The sequence below is a fragment of the Odontesthes bonariensis genome, chromosome 9 (genome assembly GCF_027942865.1).
Source record: "Odontesthes bonariensis isolate fOdoBon6 chromosome 9, fOdoBon6.hap1, whole genome shotgun sequence".
In the NCBI taxonomy this organism is placed as follows: Eukaryota; Metazoa; Chordata; class Actinopteri; order Atheriniformes; family Atherinopsidae; genus Odontesthes; species Odontesthes bonariensis.
Window position 1 is genome coordinate 3,459,481 of NC_134514.1, and position 18,894 is coordinate 3,478,374.

General features: G+C 44.1%; 2 protein-coding genes across 5 annotated transcripts in view; both read left to right on the top strand.

Moving 5' to 3' along the window:
* LOC142387982 (synaptosomal-associated protein 25) overlaps window positions 1-2,556 on the top strand; it is a 28,321-nt gene extending 25,765 nt beyond the window's left edge. For all 3 annotated transcript variants that reach the window (XM_075472781.1, XM_075472783.1, XM_075472782.1), the window contains exon 8: window positions 1,084-2,556. In XM_075472781.1, coding sequence (XP_075328896.1) covers window positions 1,084-1,149 — 66 coding nt within the window. In that variant the 3' untranslated portion in view covers window positions 1,150-2,556. The remainder of the gene's footprint in view (window positions 1-1,083) is intronic.
* A 309-nt stretch (window positions 2,557-2,865) lies between these two features.
* On the top strand, window positions 2,866-14,418 carry LOC142387983 (uncharacterized). Of its 2 annotated transcripts, XM_075472785.1 has the most exons (7): window positions 2,866-2,941; window positions 4,811-5,050; window positions 7,402-7,496; window positions 7,727-7,883; window positions 10,215-10,388; window positions 10,660-10,707; window positions 12,764-14,418. In XM_075472785.1, the coding sequence occupies exons 2-7, from the start codon at window positions 4,909-4,911 to the stop codon at window positions 13,471-13,473; spliced, it is 1,326 nt and encodes a 441-aa protein (XP_075328900.1). In that variant the 5' UTR covers window positions 2,866-2,941; window positions 4,811-4,908; the 3' UTR covers window positions 13,474-14,418. The 2 variants fall into 2 exon arrangements, with proteins under 2 accessions (XP_075328900.1, XP_075328901.1); XM_075472786.1 differs by lacking the exon at window positions 10,660-10,707 and having other exon boundaries at window positions 12,764-14,416.
* The last annotated feature ends 4,476 nt before the right edge of the window (window positions 14,419-18,894 follow it).

Below are 18,894 nucleotides of genomic sequence, written 5' to 3' on the forward strand. Positions count from 1 at the left end.
CGTGATGATTATTGGAAGTAAGCAAGACAGATGTTTGTGTTTCCTGATGTGAGAGCAGATATTTAGGACATCACACAACCAGTGACCATTGTTTGTGTCCTTTTAAAGCCGCCTGTCCACCTTTGTACCTCATATTGCCCGTTTGAGGTGTTTATTTCAGCTGTTTTTGTCTTTTTCTTTTATGTTTACATTTTACATGCACCCGTATCAGCCATATCATTAGTTATATTTAGATCTTAATCATTTTCTCTAATAATTACCTGATCTTTCTCATGTTTCTCTTCAAATCTAGGCTAAAAACCTACTTATTTAGGATTGCTTTTAATTTACACATTTATCTACCATTGAAGCCAGATAGTAACAGTGCACAATGTTCTTTGTTTTATTGTATTGCTGATATTAAGCAGTGGTTAGCCCAAAATTGTCTTCATTTAAATGATGACAAAATTGAATTCATTGTGTTCGGGGACTCTGTGACGGCTGGCTTTTTGTCTTTTTCTTTTATGTTTACATTTTACATGCACCCGTATCAGGTTATATTTAGATCTTAATCATTTTCTCTAATAATTACCTGATCTTTCTCATGTTTCTCTTCAAATCTAGGCTAAAAACCTACTTATTTAGGATTGCTTTTAATACCCAGTAGTATGATGACACTTTTATCTTATTTTATCTTATTCGATTTTGTTGTTTTTTATTACTTTCACTGTTCTTTTATTGTTTTTATTTGTTTTTACTTCTTCTTCTCTTTATTTATTACCTGCTGTAAAGCACTTTGGTACATCGTAAGGATTGTCTGTACTGGGCTGTATAAATAATGTACTTTTACATTTACATTTACTGAAAAAGCCTCTTTAGAAGATGGCATGAACGTCTAACTCTAAAGAAATGGATCGATCTTAAACTTTTACCCAATTCTGCAACAATTCTCCACCTGAATCTGAGCAAAACCGAACCGCTTTGCTAACTTTTCCTCCCCGGGTTGCACGGTTTGTACCCCGTCTGCTTTGGAAAAACTGTCTGATTATCTCCAGTGTCTGTCAGCCAGCTTCTTCTTCTTACCTTTTCCCTCCGTCTCTGCAGGCTGAGCTCAACGTGACCCGCATCGAGGCTGCCAACCAGAAGGCTAACAACCTCATGAAACGATAGGAGCGCCCTCCATCCCAGCTCTTTTTCTACTAAAGGATGATTTTCTTTGCTGTGCCAATGTGTTCCCACTTTTTTAGTTCTCCTCTTGGGATTCCTTATTATTATTATTATTATTATTATTATTATTTGTGGTGGTGAGGTAACAGTAAATCGAATTTTCCATATTTCTCTTTGTTCTTATAATGCCCTCACAGGGAGCCATAGTTTTTGCTTTGTAACTGAAACGACTGCCCCTTCCGGCCTTTATTCCTGCACGTATTACTCCCTGTTGGTGGCCTCTGATCGCTCAGCTGTTGAGTCAAAGGAAGCTCTAATGATTCCTGTCATATATGAATGACAACACAATAAAAGAGCAGCTCCGTTGGATGGGTCGTGCAGCTTGAAAAGTCTTAAAAAGTCGCCTTTTTTCCCCCCAGAAAACATGCCCTCATTTGTAAAAACAAGAAAAACAACCCAAAGCTACCAGCAACCAGTTCAGTTACCAAAGTAAACACTCTACAGCATCTCCACAGCCTCTTTTTTCCCAGTCTGAAACGTTTGAGTGGTGGAAACACGTCCAAGATGGCGCCCTCTGCAGACCCAAACGGGTATTGCACAGAGGAAGAGAACACGCATTTATTCTTGGAGGAAGATCTCTGGCGACACCAAGCGGACAGATGTGGAACATGTTTTTTTTTTTTGGCCTCCATGTCTTCTTTCCTCCCCACGAAGCCCATGAAATGGTGGTCAAACGTCGATGCTATTAATGTTACCTTTTCTAATCTTGTTGGTTCATTTGAAGAGGAGCACGACCCCCAGCATTGTTCAGCTAAAAAAATGCCAAACACGTACAAAACAAACAGCCTTTTCCAGAGGATTTAGTTTGTAGTTTTTTTTTGTACATCTGGTTCTCATTATGGCAAATTAGATTTTTTTAGTTTTTGATAGTTTCATCAGCTACAGTAGATAAGTTAGTCAGTTAACATGCAGTTTTGCTGTGAGTAATACGTCAATACACAGAGGCCTTTGCTGACCTCCAGGCCAACATGCCTGCCTCTCAGCAGGGTTTAAGACAAAGCGGCGCAGCTACTGAGCTTGTAAATTGGTGTTTTTTGGTGATAAATTGCTTATAAATATATATAAATGTATTAATAAAAAAAATGCGCAAGAAATATGAATTGTGTGGACGTGTATAACTATGTTAGAAGTTGTATTAGTAACATGAGGTGGTTTAATGAGGTTTAATTACTAAAAAACAAGCAGAATTCGTGATTTTTGTGTTTGACAAGAAAATGATAATTTTGATAATGATAATGGTAATACGATAATACACAGAGGCCTTTGCTGACCTCCAGGCCAACATGTCTGACTCTCAGCAGGGTTTAAGACAAAGCGGCGCAGCTACGGAGCTTGTAAAATGGTGTTTTTTGGTGATAAATTGCTTATAAATATATATATAAATGTATAAATAAAAAAATGCGCAAGAAATATGAATTGTGTGGACTTGTATAACTATGTCAGAAGTTGTAAGTAACATGAGGTGGTTTAATGAGGTTTAATTACCAAAAAAATAAGCAGAATTCGTGATTTTTGTGTTTTAATTGACATGAAAATGGAGCGCTTTGGTGTAAACAGTATCCAGGACACAGGGGGGCGCGCGGCGGCGACGTGAGAATGTTGCGCGTTCAGGGGAAAAAAATACCACGCGCTGCGGAGTCTGCGCATTTCGGTTGTTCTCGTCACTCCGAACTTTCGGGAGAACCACAGAGGAAGAAGGAGGGGAGAAGAAGGACGCCATTTTTCATTTTTCCTGGTAAATATCCCCCCACCTTTACAGTTGATTGCGCCGCACATCGCGGTTAAATTCGGCATCAATTCGGCGTTAATTTAAGTGAAGCGGACAGGACGAGGGGAAACACGAGAAGCGAAAACGTGAACAACGGAGCGGCGCAAAGCCGGGGCTGGCAGACACCCGTCCCCCCCCGTCTGGACCACCGGTTTGTCGCGCAGCCAGTACCCAGCGTTCATTAACAGCGCCCAGCTTTCCGGCACCTGCCCGCGTACAACAGCACCGATAAGAACTACGTTTCAGAACCGGCTCTCACTCTCAAATTTAACGTTTTTTTAATCGAGTTCGACGCGGTTTTTAACAGAGATGGCGGAGTCCGGCAGGCTTCTTCTGCCCGGGCAGGAGGAGCAGTTTCAGTGGGAGAGGCGGCTCAACAAAGGCAACGAGAGGAGCCCCAGCGATTGGCTCAGACGGGCCACGTGACCAGTGCGAACGCTAACGTTAATTCAAATTATTAAAAAAAAAAAAAAATCAGAAGTTTCCAACTGAAAACCGTTAACGAACGCGTACGTATTTAGACGTCGTGTAGTTTAGGACATTTGGCAAAAAAATAAAACCACACAAAGTTAATCTTTTTTTCTCTTTTAAAAAATGGTGGAAAAGTAATATAAATTAGATAAATTTTATGAATGTTTTGGCGTGTTTCCGTTTGACTTTCTAATGAAATGAGCAGTTAATCTCGGCAAACTGGTGCTTCTTAAGGGCATCTTCACCAAAGCTTTGCGTAAATCCGACCAGCAGGGGGCGGTATAGCGACACAACCTCAAGAAAAACAGGATCTTCTTCTTCTTAATAAGCTTATATATCCCAATTATTCATTCTTACAGCTGTTTTCAGATATCCCAATTAATTTTAGTATTGTTTTGGCGTGTTTCCGTTTCGTTTTCTGATGAAATGAGCAGTTAATCTCAGCAAACTGGTGCTTCTTAATGGCATCTTCACCAAAGCTTTGCGTAAATCCGACCAGTAGGGGGCGGTATAGCGACACAACCTCAAGAAAAACAGGATCTTCTTCTTAATAAGCTTATATATCCCAATTATTCTTATTCTTACAGCTGTTTTCAGAGATCCCAGTCTGCTGCCAGTACAGCATCTATTATCTGTATCAAAGTAAAGTTTTAATTAAACTCCTCTAGTTAAAATTAGTAGAGAATTAGATGTTTTATTTTTTTTTTTACTGGATACAAACGCTCAACATATGATGGACCAAGTTCTATGTATCTGTTCTGTTCATGAGTTGGATTTAAATAATATGGATCGATAATGAGTCGACTCGTTGCGTTCTGGACGCTGTAGAGATGATGGATTTGTCAGCTTCTCACTTTGTTTATCCCTAAAAACTGAGAGCTGAGTGGAGGAAATGAACGCACATGTTTGCCGTAGTTTTTTGCTGCTATAAAAACGCAATTAAATAAACTCAAAAGTGCCTTATACTGCCACCCGGTGTCACACAGGACGGTCGGCAGGACAGAAAATACCAGTTTTTATTGCTTGGATGTTTTCTGCGTGATGATTATTGGAAGTAAGCAGAACAGATGTTTGTGTTTACTGATGTGAGAGCAGATATTTAGGACATCACACAACCAGTGACCATTGTTTGTGTCCTTTTAAAGCCGATCTTAATCATTTTCTCTAATAATTACCTGATCTTTCTCATATTAATATTGTTATAAATCCTTAATACATATTGGATCTTTAAAACACTTGATTTAAAGAGTAATATTTGGTTTATTTGGGTGTCATTTCAGACCTATCTTTTCCTCTTCTTTATCTCCCATTTGCTCTTTATCTCTCTCATCCCTCTCCCACGATCTCTGCCCTCTTCGACCGAAGGACCCGACAGTCCTGGAAGGCGGTTAAAAGTTGGACTTATAGGTGCCAAACTTGAGTTTTTGTGGGGCTGTCCAGCGAAGAGGAGGAGGGGAGCAGCCATGGCGACCGCGTGGCGTGAAGAGGATGAAGACTTTAAGGTGGGAGGAGTGAAGGAAGGGTTCCGGTCCAAACCGAGGTTCTCCTACGACGAGGTCAAACTGCTGCTGGACGCTGTGAAGAAGAACCGATACATCCTCCTCAGTGAGTTGTTGTTTCTATGATCAGTCACCTCAGAGTAATTTAGAGACCTTTGTGACATGCACGGCAGCCTTGGGGGGACCGTGGGGGTCTATGTTCCTTCTGTTCTCTGCTAGCTTCCTTCTGTTCTCCGCTAGCTTCCTTCTGTTCTCCGCTAGCTTCCTTCTGTTCTCCGCCAAGCTTCCTTCTGTTCTCCGCCAAGCTTCCTTCTGTTCTCCGCTAGCTTCCTTCTGTTCTCCGCTAGCTTCCTTCTGTTCTCCGCTAGCGTCCTTCTGTTCTCCGCTAGCTTCCTTCTGTTCTCCGCTAGCTTCCTTCTGTTCTCTGCTAGCTTCCTTCTGTTCTCCGCCAAGCTTCCTTCTGTTCTCTGCTAGCGTCCTTCTGTTCTCCGCTAGCTTCCTTCTGTTCTCTGCTAGCGTCCTTGCTTCCTTCTGTTCTCCGCTAGCGTCCTTGCTTCCTTCTGTTCTCCGCTAGCTTCCTTCTGTTCTCTGCTGGCGTCCTTCTGTTCTCCGCTAGCTTCCTTCTGTTCTCCGCTGGCGTCCTTCTGTTCTCCGCTAGCTTCCTTCTGTTCTCCGCTAGCTTCCTTCTGTTCTCCGCTGGCGTCCTTCTGTTCTCCGCTGGCGTCCTTCTGTTCTCCGCTAGCTTCCTTCTGTTCTCCGCTAGCTTCCTTCTGCTCTCCGCTAGCTTCCTTCTGTTCTCTGCTAGCTTCCTTCTGCTCTTCGCTAGCGTCCTTCTTTTCTCTGCTAGCTTCCTTCTGTTCTCCGCTAGCTTCCTTCTTTTCTCTGCTAGCTTCCTTCTGCTTCTGTTCTCTGCTAGCTTCCTTCTGTTCTCCGCGAGCTTCCTTCTGTTCTCAGCTAGCTTCCTTCTCTTCTCCGCTAGCTTCCTTCTGTTCTCCGCTAGCTTCCTTCTGCTCTCCGCTAGCGTCCTTATTTTCTCTGCTAGCTTCCTTCTGTTCTCCGCTGGTGTCCTTCTGTTCTCCGCTAGCTTCCTTCTCTTCTCCGCTAGGGTCCTTCTTTTCTCTGCTAGCTTCCTTCTGTTCTCCGCTAGCTTCCTTCTGTTCTCCGCTGGTGTCCTTCTGTTCTCCGCTAGCTTCCTTCTCTTCTCCGCTAGCTTCCTTCTGTTCTCCGCTAGCTTCCTTCTGTTCTCCGCTAGCTTCCTTCTGCTTCTGTTCTCTGCTAGCTTCCTTCTGTTCTCTGCTAGCTTCCTTCTGTTCTCCGCGAGCTTCCTTCTGTTCTCTGCTAGCGTCCTTCTGTTCTCTGCTAGCTTCCTTCTGTTCTCTGCTAGCTTCCTTCTGTTCTCTGCTAGCTTTCTTCTGTTCTCCGCTAGCTTCCTTCTGTTGTCTGCTAGCTTTCTTCTGTTCTCCGCTAGCTTCCTTCTGTTGTCTGCTAGCTTCCTTCTGTTCTCAGCTAGCTTCCTTCTGTTCTCTGCTAGCGTCCTTCTGTTCTCTGCTAGCTTCCTTCTGTTCTCTGCTAGCTTCCTTCTGTTCTCTGCTAGCTTCCTTCTGTTCTCTGCTAGCTTTCTTCTGTTCTCCGCTAGCTTCCTTCTGCTTCTGTTCTCTGCTAGCTTCCTTCTGTTCTCCGCTAGCTTCCTTCTGTTCTCTGCTAGCTTCCTTCTGTTCTCTGCTAGCTTCCTTCTGTTCTCTGCTAGCTTCCTTCTGTTCTCCGCTAGCTTCCTTCTGTTCTCTGCTAGCATCCTTCTTTTCTCTGCTAACTTCCTTCTGTTCTCTGCTAGCTTCCTTTTGTTCTCCGCTAGCTTCCTTCTGCTCTCTGCTAGCGTCCTTCTTTTCTCTGCTAACTTCCTTCTGTTCTCTGCTAACGTCCTTCTGTTCTCAGCTAGCTACCTTCTGTTCTCTGCTAACGTCCTAGCTTCCTTCTGTTCTCCGCTAGCGTCCTAGCTTCCTTCTGTTCTCTGCTAGCATCCTAGCGTCCTTCTGTTCTTCGCTAGCTTCCTTCTGCCTCTGTTCTCCGCTAGCTTCCTTCTGTTCTCCGCTAGCTTCCTTCTGTTCTCTGCTAGCGTCCTTCTGTTCTTCGCTAGCTTCCTTCTGCCTCTGTTCTCCGCTAGCTTCCTTCTGTTCTCTGCTAGCTTCCTTCTGTTCTCTGCTAGCGTCCTTCTGTTCTCTGCTAGCTTCCTTCTGTTCTCTGCTAGCGTCCTTCTGTTCTCTGCTAGCTTCCTTCTGTTCTCCGCTAGCGTCCTTCTGTTCACCGCTAGCGTCCTTCTGTTCTCCGCTAGCGTCCTTCTGTTCTCTGTTAGTGTTTTTGTCAGATGGAAGGGCCTCAAAACAACATCTGGATGCTTGTGTTACACTTTTGTGTCGCTCGTTGGAGCCAAAACTCAAAAGAATGTGTTTTTCTTTACAGAGAAGTTTAACCAGGGTGTGTCGGCGGACACCAAGAAGCAGACCTGGACCCGGATCACAAGTCAGGTCAACAGTTTGGGAGAGAATCACAGACAGGTTTGTTGCTCCATCTTGAATTATCCACAAATTTACAAGAGAAACGTTGTGTTTCTATCCTGTTTAAAGGTTTCCCAACAGCTGCTTTGGCTGTTGAGTGAAATAATAGCTCCAAATAATCATAATCACAGGGCCATATGATACTCTGTGGACTATATGTTGTAATTGTTGATAGATGACAATTAGTTTGGAGCTAGTCTTAGTTAAAAGGGAGGTTTTTTTGCTCGTAGGTTCACCAGATCATGAAGAAATGGGCGGACCTGAAATGTGACGGAAAGCGGCGCATTACAGCCATGCGGGGCCCCAACGGCAACAACCTGAGGAAGAAGAAGCTGGGCCCCGTGGAGAAGATGGTCCATAAGATTCTGATGTTGAGTCCCACAGGAGGTGCGGCAGCGCAGATACAGAGCCGACAGATTTTATTGTGTCATCAGAGAACACAGTGACTCAGAATAACAGCAGCTAACACAGTGACACCTTAACCAGCAGCCTCTGATTCTAAAGATACAACATGGTCTGATAAAATGAGCTGTTTTTATTCTGAGAATGTTAGTTCACATTAACAGCTTCCAGGCTGAAGCTGCTCTGATGGGCACATTAAGGACAATATGATGGTGTGCTGGGGGGTAGTTCTGGTGACATTTCAACAGAAATTAGCCACTATTCAACCAACACGATAAACGCAAGTTACCTCAGCTTCCTTCTGTTCTCCGCTAGCGTTCTTGCTTCCTTCTGTTCTCTGCTAGCTTCCTTGCTTCCTTCTGTTCTCTGCTAGCGCTAACTTCTGTTCTCCGCTAGCGTCCTTGCGTCTTTCTGTTCTCCGCTAGCGTCCTTGCGTCTTTCTGTTCTCCGCTAGCTTTCTTCTGTTCTCTGCTAGCTTCCTTCTGTTCTCCGCTAGTTTCCTTCTGTTCTCCGCTAGTTTCCTTCTGTTCTCTACAAGCATCCTAGCTTCCTTCTGTTCTCCACTAGCATCCTAGCTTCCTTCTGTTCTCTACTAGTTTCCTTCTGTTCTCCACTAGCATCCTAGTTTCCTTCTGTTCTCTGCTAGCATCCTAGTTTCCTTCTGTTCTCTGCTAGCTTCCTTCTGTTCTCCACGAGCATCCTAGCATCCTTCTGTTCTCTGCTAGCTTCCTAGTTTCCTTCTGTTCTCTGCTATTTTCCTTCTGTTCTCCACGAGCATCCTAGCATCCTTCTGTTCTCTGCTAGTTTCCTTCTGTTCTCCACTAGCATCCTAGTTTCCTTCTGTTCTCTGCTAGCTTCCTTCTGTTCTTCGCTATTTTCCTTCTGTTCTCCACGAGCATCCTTGCTTCCTTCTGTTCTCTGCTAGTTTCCTTCTGTTCTCCACTAGCATCCTAGTTTCCTTCTGTTCTCCACTAGCATCCTAGTTTCCTTCTGTTCTCTGCTAGCTTCCTTCTGTTCTTCGCTATTTTTCTTCTGTTCTCCACTAGCATCCTTGCTTCCTTCTGTTCTCTGCTAGTTTCCTTCTGTTCTCCACTAGCATCCTTGCTTCCTTCTGTTCTCTGCTAGTTTCCTTCTGTTCTACACTAGCATCCTAGTTTCCTTCTGTTCTCTGCTAGCGTCCTTGCTTCCTTCTGTTCTCCGCTAGTTTCCTTCTGTTCTCCACGTGCATCCTAGCTTCCTTGTTTTTTCCACTAGCATTCTAGTTTCCTTCTGTTCTCTGCTAGCTTCCTTCTGTTCTCCACTAGCATCCTAGCTTCCTTCTGTTCTCCACTAGCATCCTAGCTTCCTTCTGTTCTCCGCTAGCGTCCTAGCTTCCTTCTGTTCTCCGCTAGCGTCCTAGCTTCCTTCTGTTCTCTGCTAGCGTCCTAGCTTCCTTCTGTTCTCCACTAGCATCCTAGCTTCCTTCTGTTCTCCACTAGCGTCCTAGCTTCCTTCTGTTCTCCACTAGCGTCCTAGCTTCCTTCTGTTCTCTGCTAGCGTCCTAGCTTCCTTCTTTTCTCTGCTAGCGTCCTAGCGTCGTTCTGTTCTCTGCTAGCATCCTAGCGTCCTTCTGTTCTCCGCTAGCTTCCTTCTGTTCTCTGCTAGCTTCCTTCTGTTCTCTGCTAGCTTCCTTCTGTTCTCTGCTAGCTTCCTTCTGTTCTCTGCTAGCATCCTAGCGTCCTTCTGTTCTCCGCTAGCTTCCTTGCTTCCTTCTGTTCTCTGCTAGCTTCCTTCTGTTCTCTGCTAGCATCCTAGCGTCCTTCTGTTCTCCGCTAGCTTCCTTGCTTCCTTCTGTTTTCTGCTAACTGCCTTCTGTTCTCTGCTAGCGTTCTTGCTTCCTTCTGTTCTCTGCTAGCTTCCTTGCTTCCTTCTGTTCTCTGCTAACTGCCTTCTGTTCTCTGCTAGCGTTCTTGCTTCCTTCTGTTCTCTGCTAGCTTCCTTCTCAGCTAACGAACCGACTGATTTCCACACTGTACAGTATTTTTCTCATTTCTTTTCTTTGAAATGCTCCCAAACTTCAGACATTTGTTTTCTCCGGTTTCCTCCATCAAATCAAACTGCTACAAACGCAGCACTTCTAATCAAGTTGTTGGAAGAATCGTTTCAGCCCGAGTCTGGATCGGTTGTTTCAGGAAGGACGGGACGATGTTCAGAGCGCTTGTTTTTAAACTTTGACACACAGGAACCGTTTCAGATTAAAATCAGCTGCAGAACCGAGGTGTGCCGCATGTTGCTTCGTGTTGTTTTACCGTTTTTTGTTGTTTTCTGGTTCTTCAGGTGACGAAAGCGATCTGGACCTGGAGGAAGCAGAGTTTTCAAAGTGTTACAGGAAAGGCCCCACCCCCACCGCCCCCCCCTACTCCTACCTCAGCTTGACGGACAGCTCCCACTCCTTACAGGGAGGAGCCTCCTTTGACATTTCACCCCTCTCCTCACCGGAGAAAGAGCTCGGTAAGTGGAGCCGAACGACTAAAACTAAAGGTGCAGACTCAGCTTATCTGTGTGAAAGCTAAAGTCTCTGAATGACATGCAAACTGGTGGTTCAATAGATCTACTAAACTCTTAAAAGTGCAGACAGATGCATCCTGAAATGCTCCTTTAACCTGATTTAACGATTAATCTGGGTTACATTAGAAATACACGTGTTGTTAGAGTTGAGCGTGACACAAGCTTCATCTGAGCTGCGCCCTCTGTGGTGACGTGATGATGTCATGTTTTGCAGGCGATCCTTTTCATTCCTCCTCAGACTTTGATCTGGCAGATGATGGAGGTAAGGACGGGGTTACGTACAGTCTCTGTTTGATGTTTCTTGGTTTTCTGGATGAGTCGAGGATCTAAACTTCCTAAAGTAGGATTTTACATGTTTGGTGATGCCGGAGCTTTCCTAAAGTCTCCCTCTGATTATCTCAGGTTATCTCAGGGTATCTCAGGTTATCTCAGGTTATCTCAGGTTATCTCAGGTTAATGGTCTGAGTGATCCCAGCCCTGCCTTACAGAGAGGTGTTGGATGGGACATCCAGAGTGTGTGCATCTGAACTCAGATTAATGCTTCTCGGTCATAAAAAGACTTACCCGCCACCAACACAACAACATATTATATTATATTATATATAATCTTAAATACAAAAAGGTACAAAAATATACCACATGTAGCTTAAAAAATGCCATGTCAATGTATATTAGAAGTTATTTAAGTTATTTAATTTAGCATATAGCTCATAACAATAAAAATAATCCACAGTCAGGACTTCTTGTTGTGTTGCAAACACAAACCGGACCAGGTTGCCTTTGGGTGAAATTAGCTGCATGACATGATGCCTCAATTCTGATTCTAGTTCAGCTAAAAAAACTAAAAATCAAACACAGTCATGGCTAATAGCAACATGTTAGCAAGAGGCTAACAGATAGCCTATAGCCTACGTCACTCATAGAATTCTGCATCCCTTTATCTTCTGCCCGTTTCTCCTCTTCTTCTCTTCTTCTCTTTCTAAACTGGGCACCTGATGGCTTCTTTGGTCTTTCACCATGATGATGATCCATGATGACTCCACATTATTACCTTTGCTTTTCCCATTAACGCCGTCCGTTCACCCGTCAATCAACCGGAGTCACGTGACGTAAACACATTCACGTAGATGGCTGCACAGATTTTTATGTTTTTTTACATTTTTCACAGTTAATTAAGCTCATTTTAATCGGTGGTGGAGAGGAGGACACTGAACAAACTGTTATCCATCATGGATAACCCCACCCATCCTCTCCACCAGCTGCTGGTTGGACAGCGGAGCTCCTTTTCCAACAGGCTCATCCAGCTCCGCTGTCACAAGGACCGATTCAGGAAATCCTTCCTACCAGCAGCCATCACCATCTTCAACACCCCCCCTCTGGCTGGAAAGAACTTCAAGCTCAATAGGCTTGAAGTCTCTCCTAAAAAACAATAACAAAAAAAAATACTGTAGATTTGTACACAGCGAATGTTTATTTTATTTTAGATTTATTTTATTCTATTTGCTTGTTCTCTACTACTTTAATTGTTTTCATATCTTTACTGTATGCTGCTGCAACAAAACAATTTCCCAAATTGGGATTAATAAAGTATCTATCTATCTATCTATCTATCTATCTATCTTATTACATGAAGGTATATGGGTCTGTGTTCATTTTAGGGATGAAATACAGTTTATTTGGATTGGAAGCAGCTTGTGTTGTGGCCTGGGATCAGTCTATTCCCCCGTGTAGGACTCTCAGGAGCAAGTTGTCGCCCTACTCCACTAACTTGCCACGGAAATGAGCAGTAGTCTAGAAAACTGGCGATTTTTATTTATTTTTTTTAATTTCTTAATTTTTTTCATTTTTAATTTTTACTATTTTTTATTTTTTTTTTATTTATTTTTTTTCCATTTTGTTATTTTATTTTTATTTATTTATTTATTTTTCGCCCTGGGCGGTCGCCCACATTGCCCATAGTGAGCTTTGCTGTGGCGGCTCCTAAACTGTGGAACAATCTGCCTCCACGTCAGACAGGCTTCCTCTGTCTGTTTTTAAATCCCATCTTAAAACGCATCTCTTCTCCCTGGCTTTTGACACGATGTGAGATGTTGAAATGTGAAATTGCTATTTTTAATGTTATTATTGTTTTAAATTATATAGCCGTTTTGTGCCTTTTAATTTTATTCTTTTAAATTTCTTTGTTTTTATTTTTTGTACAGCACTTTGGTCAACTGAGGTTGTTGTAAAGTGCTTTATAAATAAAATTAGATTGGATTGGATAGCAAAAACCGGCCCTGGCTAATCCGACCCCTCTTCTTTCTTCTTCTCTTCCTCAGAACACGCCATGGACTTTGACGAACACGACGACTCGATCTTCCCCTCCGCCCTGCCTCCCACCTCCCTGGACCCCCTGCCGGACGACGCCCTGCTCAGGATCAAGCCCGTCTACACCTACTCCAGAAACATCCAGACCCAAAACCACGTCCAGAACCCCGGCCCCGCCCGGGCGCCGCCCGTGGCCTCCACCTCCTCCAGCTTCCCAGACGCTGCTCCATCACAGCCCCCCGCCGCCTCCTCCTCTGCAGCCAACGGGTCTTCCTCTCACCCCGCCGCCCTCTTCACCTCCATCCTTCCTCCGACTCTGACGGCCGCTCCTTCCTCTTCCAAATCACACAAACCTCCCTCCTTAGTGCCCCCACCCGGCGATCCCTCCACCTCGGCATGGGACCCGTCGGACCCCCTGCCGGGCGGAGCCTCCCTGCGCAGGTCGCGGGAGCAGGTGGCCCAGATGGCGTCCCAGAGCCTGCAGCAGCAGCGGGCCAGCCGCATGCTGCTGACCTCGGTGTCCCGGTCCCTGGAGGCGCTGGCCCAGTCCGTCCAGCTGCTGGTGGAGAGCCAGCAGGAGTTCGTGCAGGAGTCGCTGCTGCTGCAGAGGGAGACGGTGGACGTCCTGAGGGACTTCTCCAACACCACGCTGAGCATGCTGCGGGACAAGTCCAACAGCGCCCACCTGGTGACGCACCACCAGCCCCCCGCACGCTACTGACAGGACGGAGGCGTGAATCCACAGAAAAGCTGCTCTCTGAACTTATTAATGTGGCTCCGCCGGCTGTTTTCTCCCTCTGTCGGTCCGCAGGTCGCAGGAAGGCGTCTTTAGCTGCGTGGAAACGTCCACCGGACAACCGGCCGGCGCTTTCTGTTGGTAATTAAGCGTCTCGGCTGAATCTGGACCCCCGGCAAACAGGAGGAATGAGCAGGTATGAAGGGGGTTCTGCAGACTGACGGTGCTTCCAACTTTTAAAGGATTAGAGGCAGAAACGCACCACTTTGATGCTTTTATTTTATTCGATCTTAACTCGTTACGATCCTGTGATTAAACCAAACTTCTGTGTTATTTTAAAGGAAAAGTGCAGCAGAATAAAGACATAAAATCAAGTTGTTTCTGTTTTAATCGAATGAATAAATCCCTTAGAGTCATTTCCTTTGGAGTAAAACAGCAGTTTGGTGTTCATGTAGGCGAGTTAAATGTGTGAATAACTCAGCGTGTCGTTTCTGAGCGTCGGACTCATTTGAGCAGCTTTTTTCAGGCGATTGTAAGAGATAAGCGTAGAAAATGGCAGCTCCTCCTCCTCCAGACGTCGACCTTTCGGACTCTTCTGCAGACTGAAGATTAGTTTCCAGCAGAGAGTTTGAAAGTTCGGGTCAGCGAGCTGCTTCACCGTTCTGTGGAAGGAGATCTTTACCTATCGGTCCTACGGGAGCCACATTTCCCAGGGTTCAAAGCTTCTGATTCCTGTCTGCAGACAAACTGAAACTGAGTGTTTGGAGCCCATTAAGTCCCACATCTTCATGGCTGTGTTCGAAATACTACATACTACATACTACATACTGCATACTACATACCGCATACTACATACTACATACTACATACCGCATACTACATACTACATACCGCATACTACATACTACATACTGCATACTACATACCGCATACTACATACTACATACCGCATACTACATACTACATACTACATACTACATACCGCATACTACATACCGCATACTACATACTACATACCGCATACTACATACTACATACTGCATACTACATACCGCATACTACATACTACATACCGCATACTGCATACTACATACCACATACCGCATACTACATACTGCATACTGCATACTACATACCGCATACTACATACCGCATACTACATACCGCATACTACATACTACATACCGCATACTACATACTACATACCGCATACTACATACTACATACCGCATACTGCATACTACATACCGCATACCGCATACTACATACCGCATACCGCATACTACATACCGCATACTACATACTACATACCGCATACTACATACTACATACCGCATACTACATACTACATACCGCATACTGCATACTACATACCACATACCGCATACTACATACCACATACCGCATACTACATACCACATACCGCATACTACATACTACATACCGCATACTGCATACTACATACCGCATACCGCATACTACATACCGCATACCGCATACTACATACCACATACCGCATACTACATACCGCATACCGCATACTACATACCACATACCGCATACTACATACTACATACCGCATACTACATACTACATACCGCATACTGCATACTACATACCACATACCGCATACTACATACCGCATACCGCATACTACATACTGCATACTGCATACTACATACCGCATACTACATACCGCATACTACATACTGCATACTACATACTACATACCGCATACTACATACTGCATACTACATACCGCATACTACATACCGCATACTACATACTACATACCGCATACTACATACCGCATACTACATACCGCATACTACATACTGCATACTACATACTCATCGATCAGACAGTTTGCAGAGCGTTTACCCACAATGCATTTCGCTCCTGCCCGAGCCGAAATCAGCCGGCCTGAAGCTGATTTCTCTTAAGCTCTAAACTCTGTAAACTTTAGCAACATTTGAAACATTTTCAGGAGAGAAAGTAGTCGTTTAGATCCCCAACGTGTTGAAAACCTGACAAAATACCGGCTATTTACAATTTTGTTCCCACAAATTATGCGGTTTGGAACACAGCCCCTGTTGCCTTTCAGGCCACACCTGAAGAAAACATCACTTGCTGTTAGTCTGTGTAATGGATGAAATGCTGCTAAATGCATCCATGTTCGCCTCCATCTGTTAAACCAAACGATCGTCCTCAGACACGGGCAGAAAAGGTTTCTTTAAACTCGCAGCTGAAACAAACAGGCAGGTTTGTGTTTGTTCGCTGTGATAAAAACAAACTCGGCTGAATGCTGCACAGTTTGCAGTTTTAGGTTTGTTGATGACGGTTTAAGGAAACAACGAGTCCATTATCTGTAACTGTATGCAGAAAACTGTTGAATAAACTCTGAATAAACTGGGAAACCTGTGGAAAATAAATCATTTGCATAAAGGACACAGGAAATGTGTTTGGTTCAGCTTCTGTCTGCCTATTTGAGCATCTGAGGGATCAGATGCTGTAACTCTGGGGGTCAACCAGGTCTCCATGGTAACAGATGGCAGATGGCTATCCTGATTTGGAGCTGCTGGCCAATCAGAAAAGCCCACTGGAAGAACATATATTTGGCATATATTTGAAGAACAAATAGCTTGGCGCTATTTCTTTCTCTCTTCGTATCACTGCCTGCTGTGCAGACCGAGCAGCAAACACTGTAACAGGCGCGGCTATCGCTAGGTGGCTGAACGCAGTGATACGAAGGGAGAGAAAATGGCGGCAAGCGTTTGTGAGGTCTGACTTTTTCCTGGAGAACGATTTTGTAATGCAAATGTATTACTCTGTTGAACGCATATTGTTTTGAGAAGCAAAACGCTTTATTTTCGGGACCCTAGCAAACTAGCCGGACTACCTTCATCAACACCAAAACGAGGCTGGAACTCTGCTCACAGGACGCAGCAGGGGGTAAGAAAATGTTCATAAATGATATTGCTTATATGGGATGTCATACAGCTTCATGTCAAAAGAGGCGAACTTTCCCTTTAAGTGTAGACAATATAGATATATATACAGAATCTCAAAAAATAACAAGCTGTAGTGCAAGCTGGATGCTATAAATACTATAAATGTGCAGATATACAACAGGATGAAGTCTATGGGGGAAATTTTGTGTCAAAAAAATTAATACAAATATGACCGAATTTCTAAATGTATATATAATTAATATAAATATAAAATGTGACACACAAATAAATGTATATATGTATATAAATATACATACATTTGTGAATATATTTTCGAGATTTTAAAATAAATATGCTTGACTTTGTGTGTGCAGTCTGGCAGTCTGCATTTGTGCACCAAATAAGTAGAGACTTGTGCGTTAATGTAACGCAAAAGGTCTGAAGATGCTACGTAAATGTAGCTTGTAGGTCTGGAAGGGGAGAGGAAGAGAATCAGTGCTCCCAGCCTTGTTGATAAGGCTAGTAGCGGATGGGAAAAAACTGTTCTTGTGGCATGAGGATTTGTTCCTGATGGAATTCACTCTCCTTCCAGAGGGAAGTGTCTGAAAGAGTTTGTGACCGGGGTGGGAGAGATCTGCCACAATCTTCCCTCAGAGTCCTGGAGAGATGGAAGATTGTAGCAAATGACCTTCTCTGCAGTCTGCCCTTGTACTTAACGGTGGCAGCAGCGTACCAGATGGTGACGGAAGAGGTGAGGATGGACTCAATGACGGAGGAGTAGAAGTGCTCCATCACTGACCTGGGCAGGTAGAATTTCCTCAGCTGCCGCAGGAAGTACATCCTCTGCTGGGCTTTCTTGATCAGGGAGCTGATGTTCAGCTTCCACTTGAGGTCCTGGGAGATGATAGTTCCCAGGAAGCTGAAAGACTGAGGACACAGCGGACAGCGGGGGACACCCCCAACCACACCGCCATGTGGGATCCCCAGCTCCACCCGACGCGTGGAATAGCTTGGTTTCAGTCACGTGGTCGTAAGAGGGCGCGGTTTTCAGATGGTTGTCAGGAAGTAAATATGGCGACTACGTCTATGGAGGAAACCGTTCCAGAGAGTCCGTATTGTAGAGATTCAGAGCCAGTTTCTAGAATACGATACAAACAATTAGTGAGTAAATATGTTGGGCGGGACCCGTGCCTCATGAAGATGAGTGAATTTTCTGGAGAATATAAGGATTTGCCAACCATCGAGGCTGTGGACATAACCAACTTTCTGGTCCTTCAAACCAGTGGCGATTCTAGAGTCTGTGGGGGCCCCAAGCAAAAAAATCCAAGGGGGCCCTACCGACCAGTGTTCGTCACCAAAACATCTGACACCAACGAAAAATGTATGAAATAAAACCTCTTTTTATTCCAAACATGAAAAACATTGTTATTTTTAAAATATACATATAAAGAATAAATAAATAACTAAAAAAGACTACGTTGGCACTTGATATTCGCCTGTTGCTATTTATCTATTGGGTGTAGCTGGCCATCCAATAATAATTGTGTTCATTTAAAGATTCTTTGTGACAAGTAAAGCTGTTCATGATATCGATTTCATAAGTATGGTTTTTATTTTCCACTAGTCTGGAATTTTCGGCGAACGTTGCCAACAATCGCAAACACTCTGAGGGGCCAGTTCTCCGCGAACATAGCCCACAGTGGAACTTGACGTGAGTTTGACGAAGTCAACAATGCAATTATGGAATTATAGAATGGCATGTTAACTAGACAATCTTTGACTAAATCATTTAAATTTCACCACGAACGTTCGCCACTGTTTGAGACAGTTTATAAAGTAACTAGACAATCTTTGATTGAATGCACCTCAGCTCTCGGGGGCCCCCTAGTGGCTCGGGGCTCCAAGCAGTTGCCTACCTTGCCTGTTGACAAGGTGCGCCTCTGCTTCAAACATCATACTACACAAAACAACAAATGAAGGCTTACAAAAGTATGGAGACTTAATAATCATTACTAAGTAAATGAGTATTTAACAACACCCCAATGCTATATAAACACAGCCACAAAAACAAAGTTAGCAGTTAGCTAACATACCTCTGACGAAGTGGTCGCTGCAGACACGAGAGTAAACAGACTGCTCCTCCCGAATGCAGATGTAGGTTTGAAATCCATTTTTTACGGCGTTGTTCTGTTAGCTTTTTACATTTCTCACCTTTGTGTACGACAACCTTTGGTATTCTAATAAAACTTTTTTCTTTTTCACGGGTAGAACGGTTGGAGCAGCCGTAAACAGCACAAAACACAGCAGTTCTATGGGCAGACTTCACTTCCTGACATCCATCTGAATTTCGCGTGTCCGCGATGCAGCACTGTTACGTCACGAGAAACCAAGCTATACCGGCACCAAATGGAGTTCTCTCTAAGGGACATGGCCCTATCCCAAAACACAGAAAAAA

What these genes read in the sequence shown, in the direction of transcription:
- LOC142387983 (XM_075472785.1), top strand. Translation starts at nt 4,909, where the DNA reads ATGGCGACCGCGTGGCGTGAAGAGGATGAAGACTTTAAGGTGGGAGGA. An exon ending in TGGGAGAGAATCACAGACAG is followed by an intron (nt 7,497 to 7,726) that starts GTTTGTTGCTCC and finishes TTTTGCTCGTAG; the next exon opens with GTTCACCAGATCATGAAGAA. An exon ending in CTCACCGGAGAAAGAGCTCG is followed by an intron (nt 10,389 to 10,659) that starts GTAAGTGGAGCC and finishes CATGTTTTGCAG; the next exon opens with GCGATCCTTTTCATTCCTCC.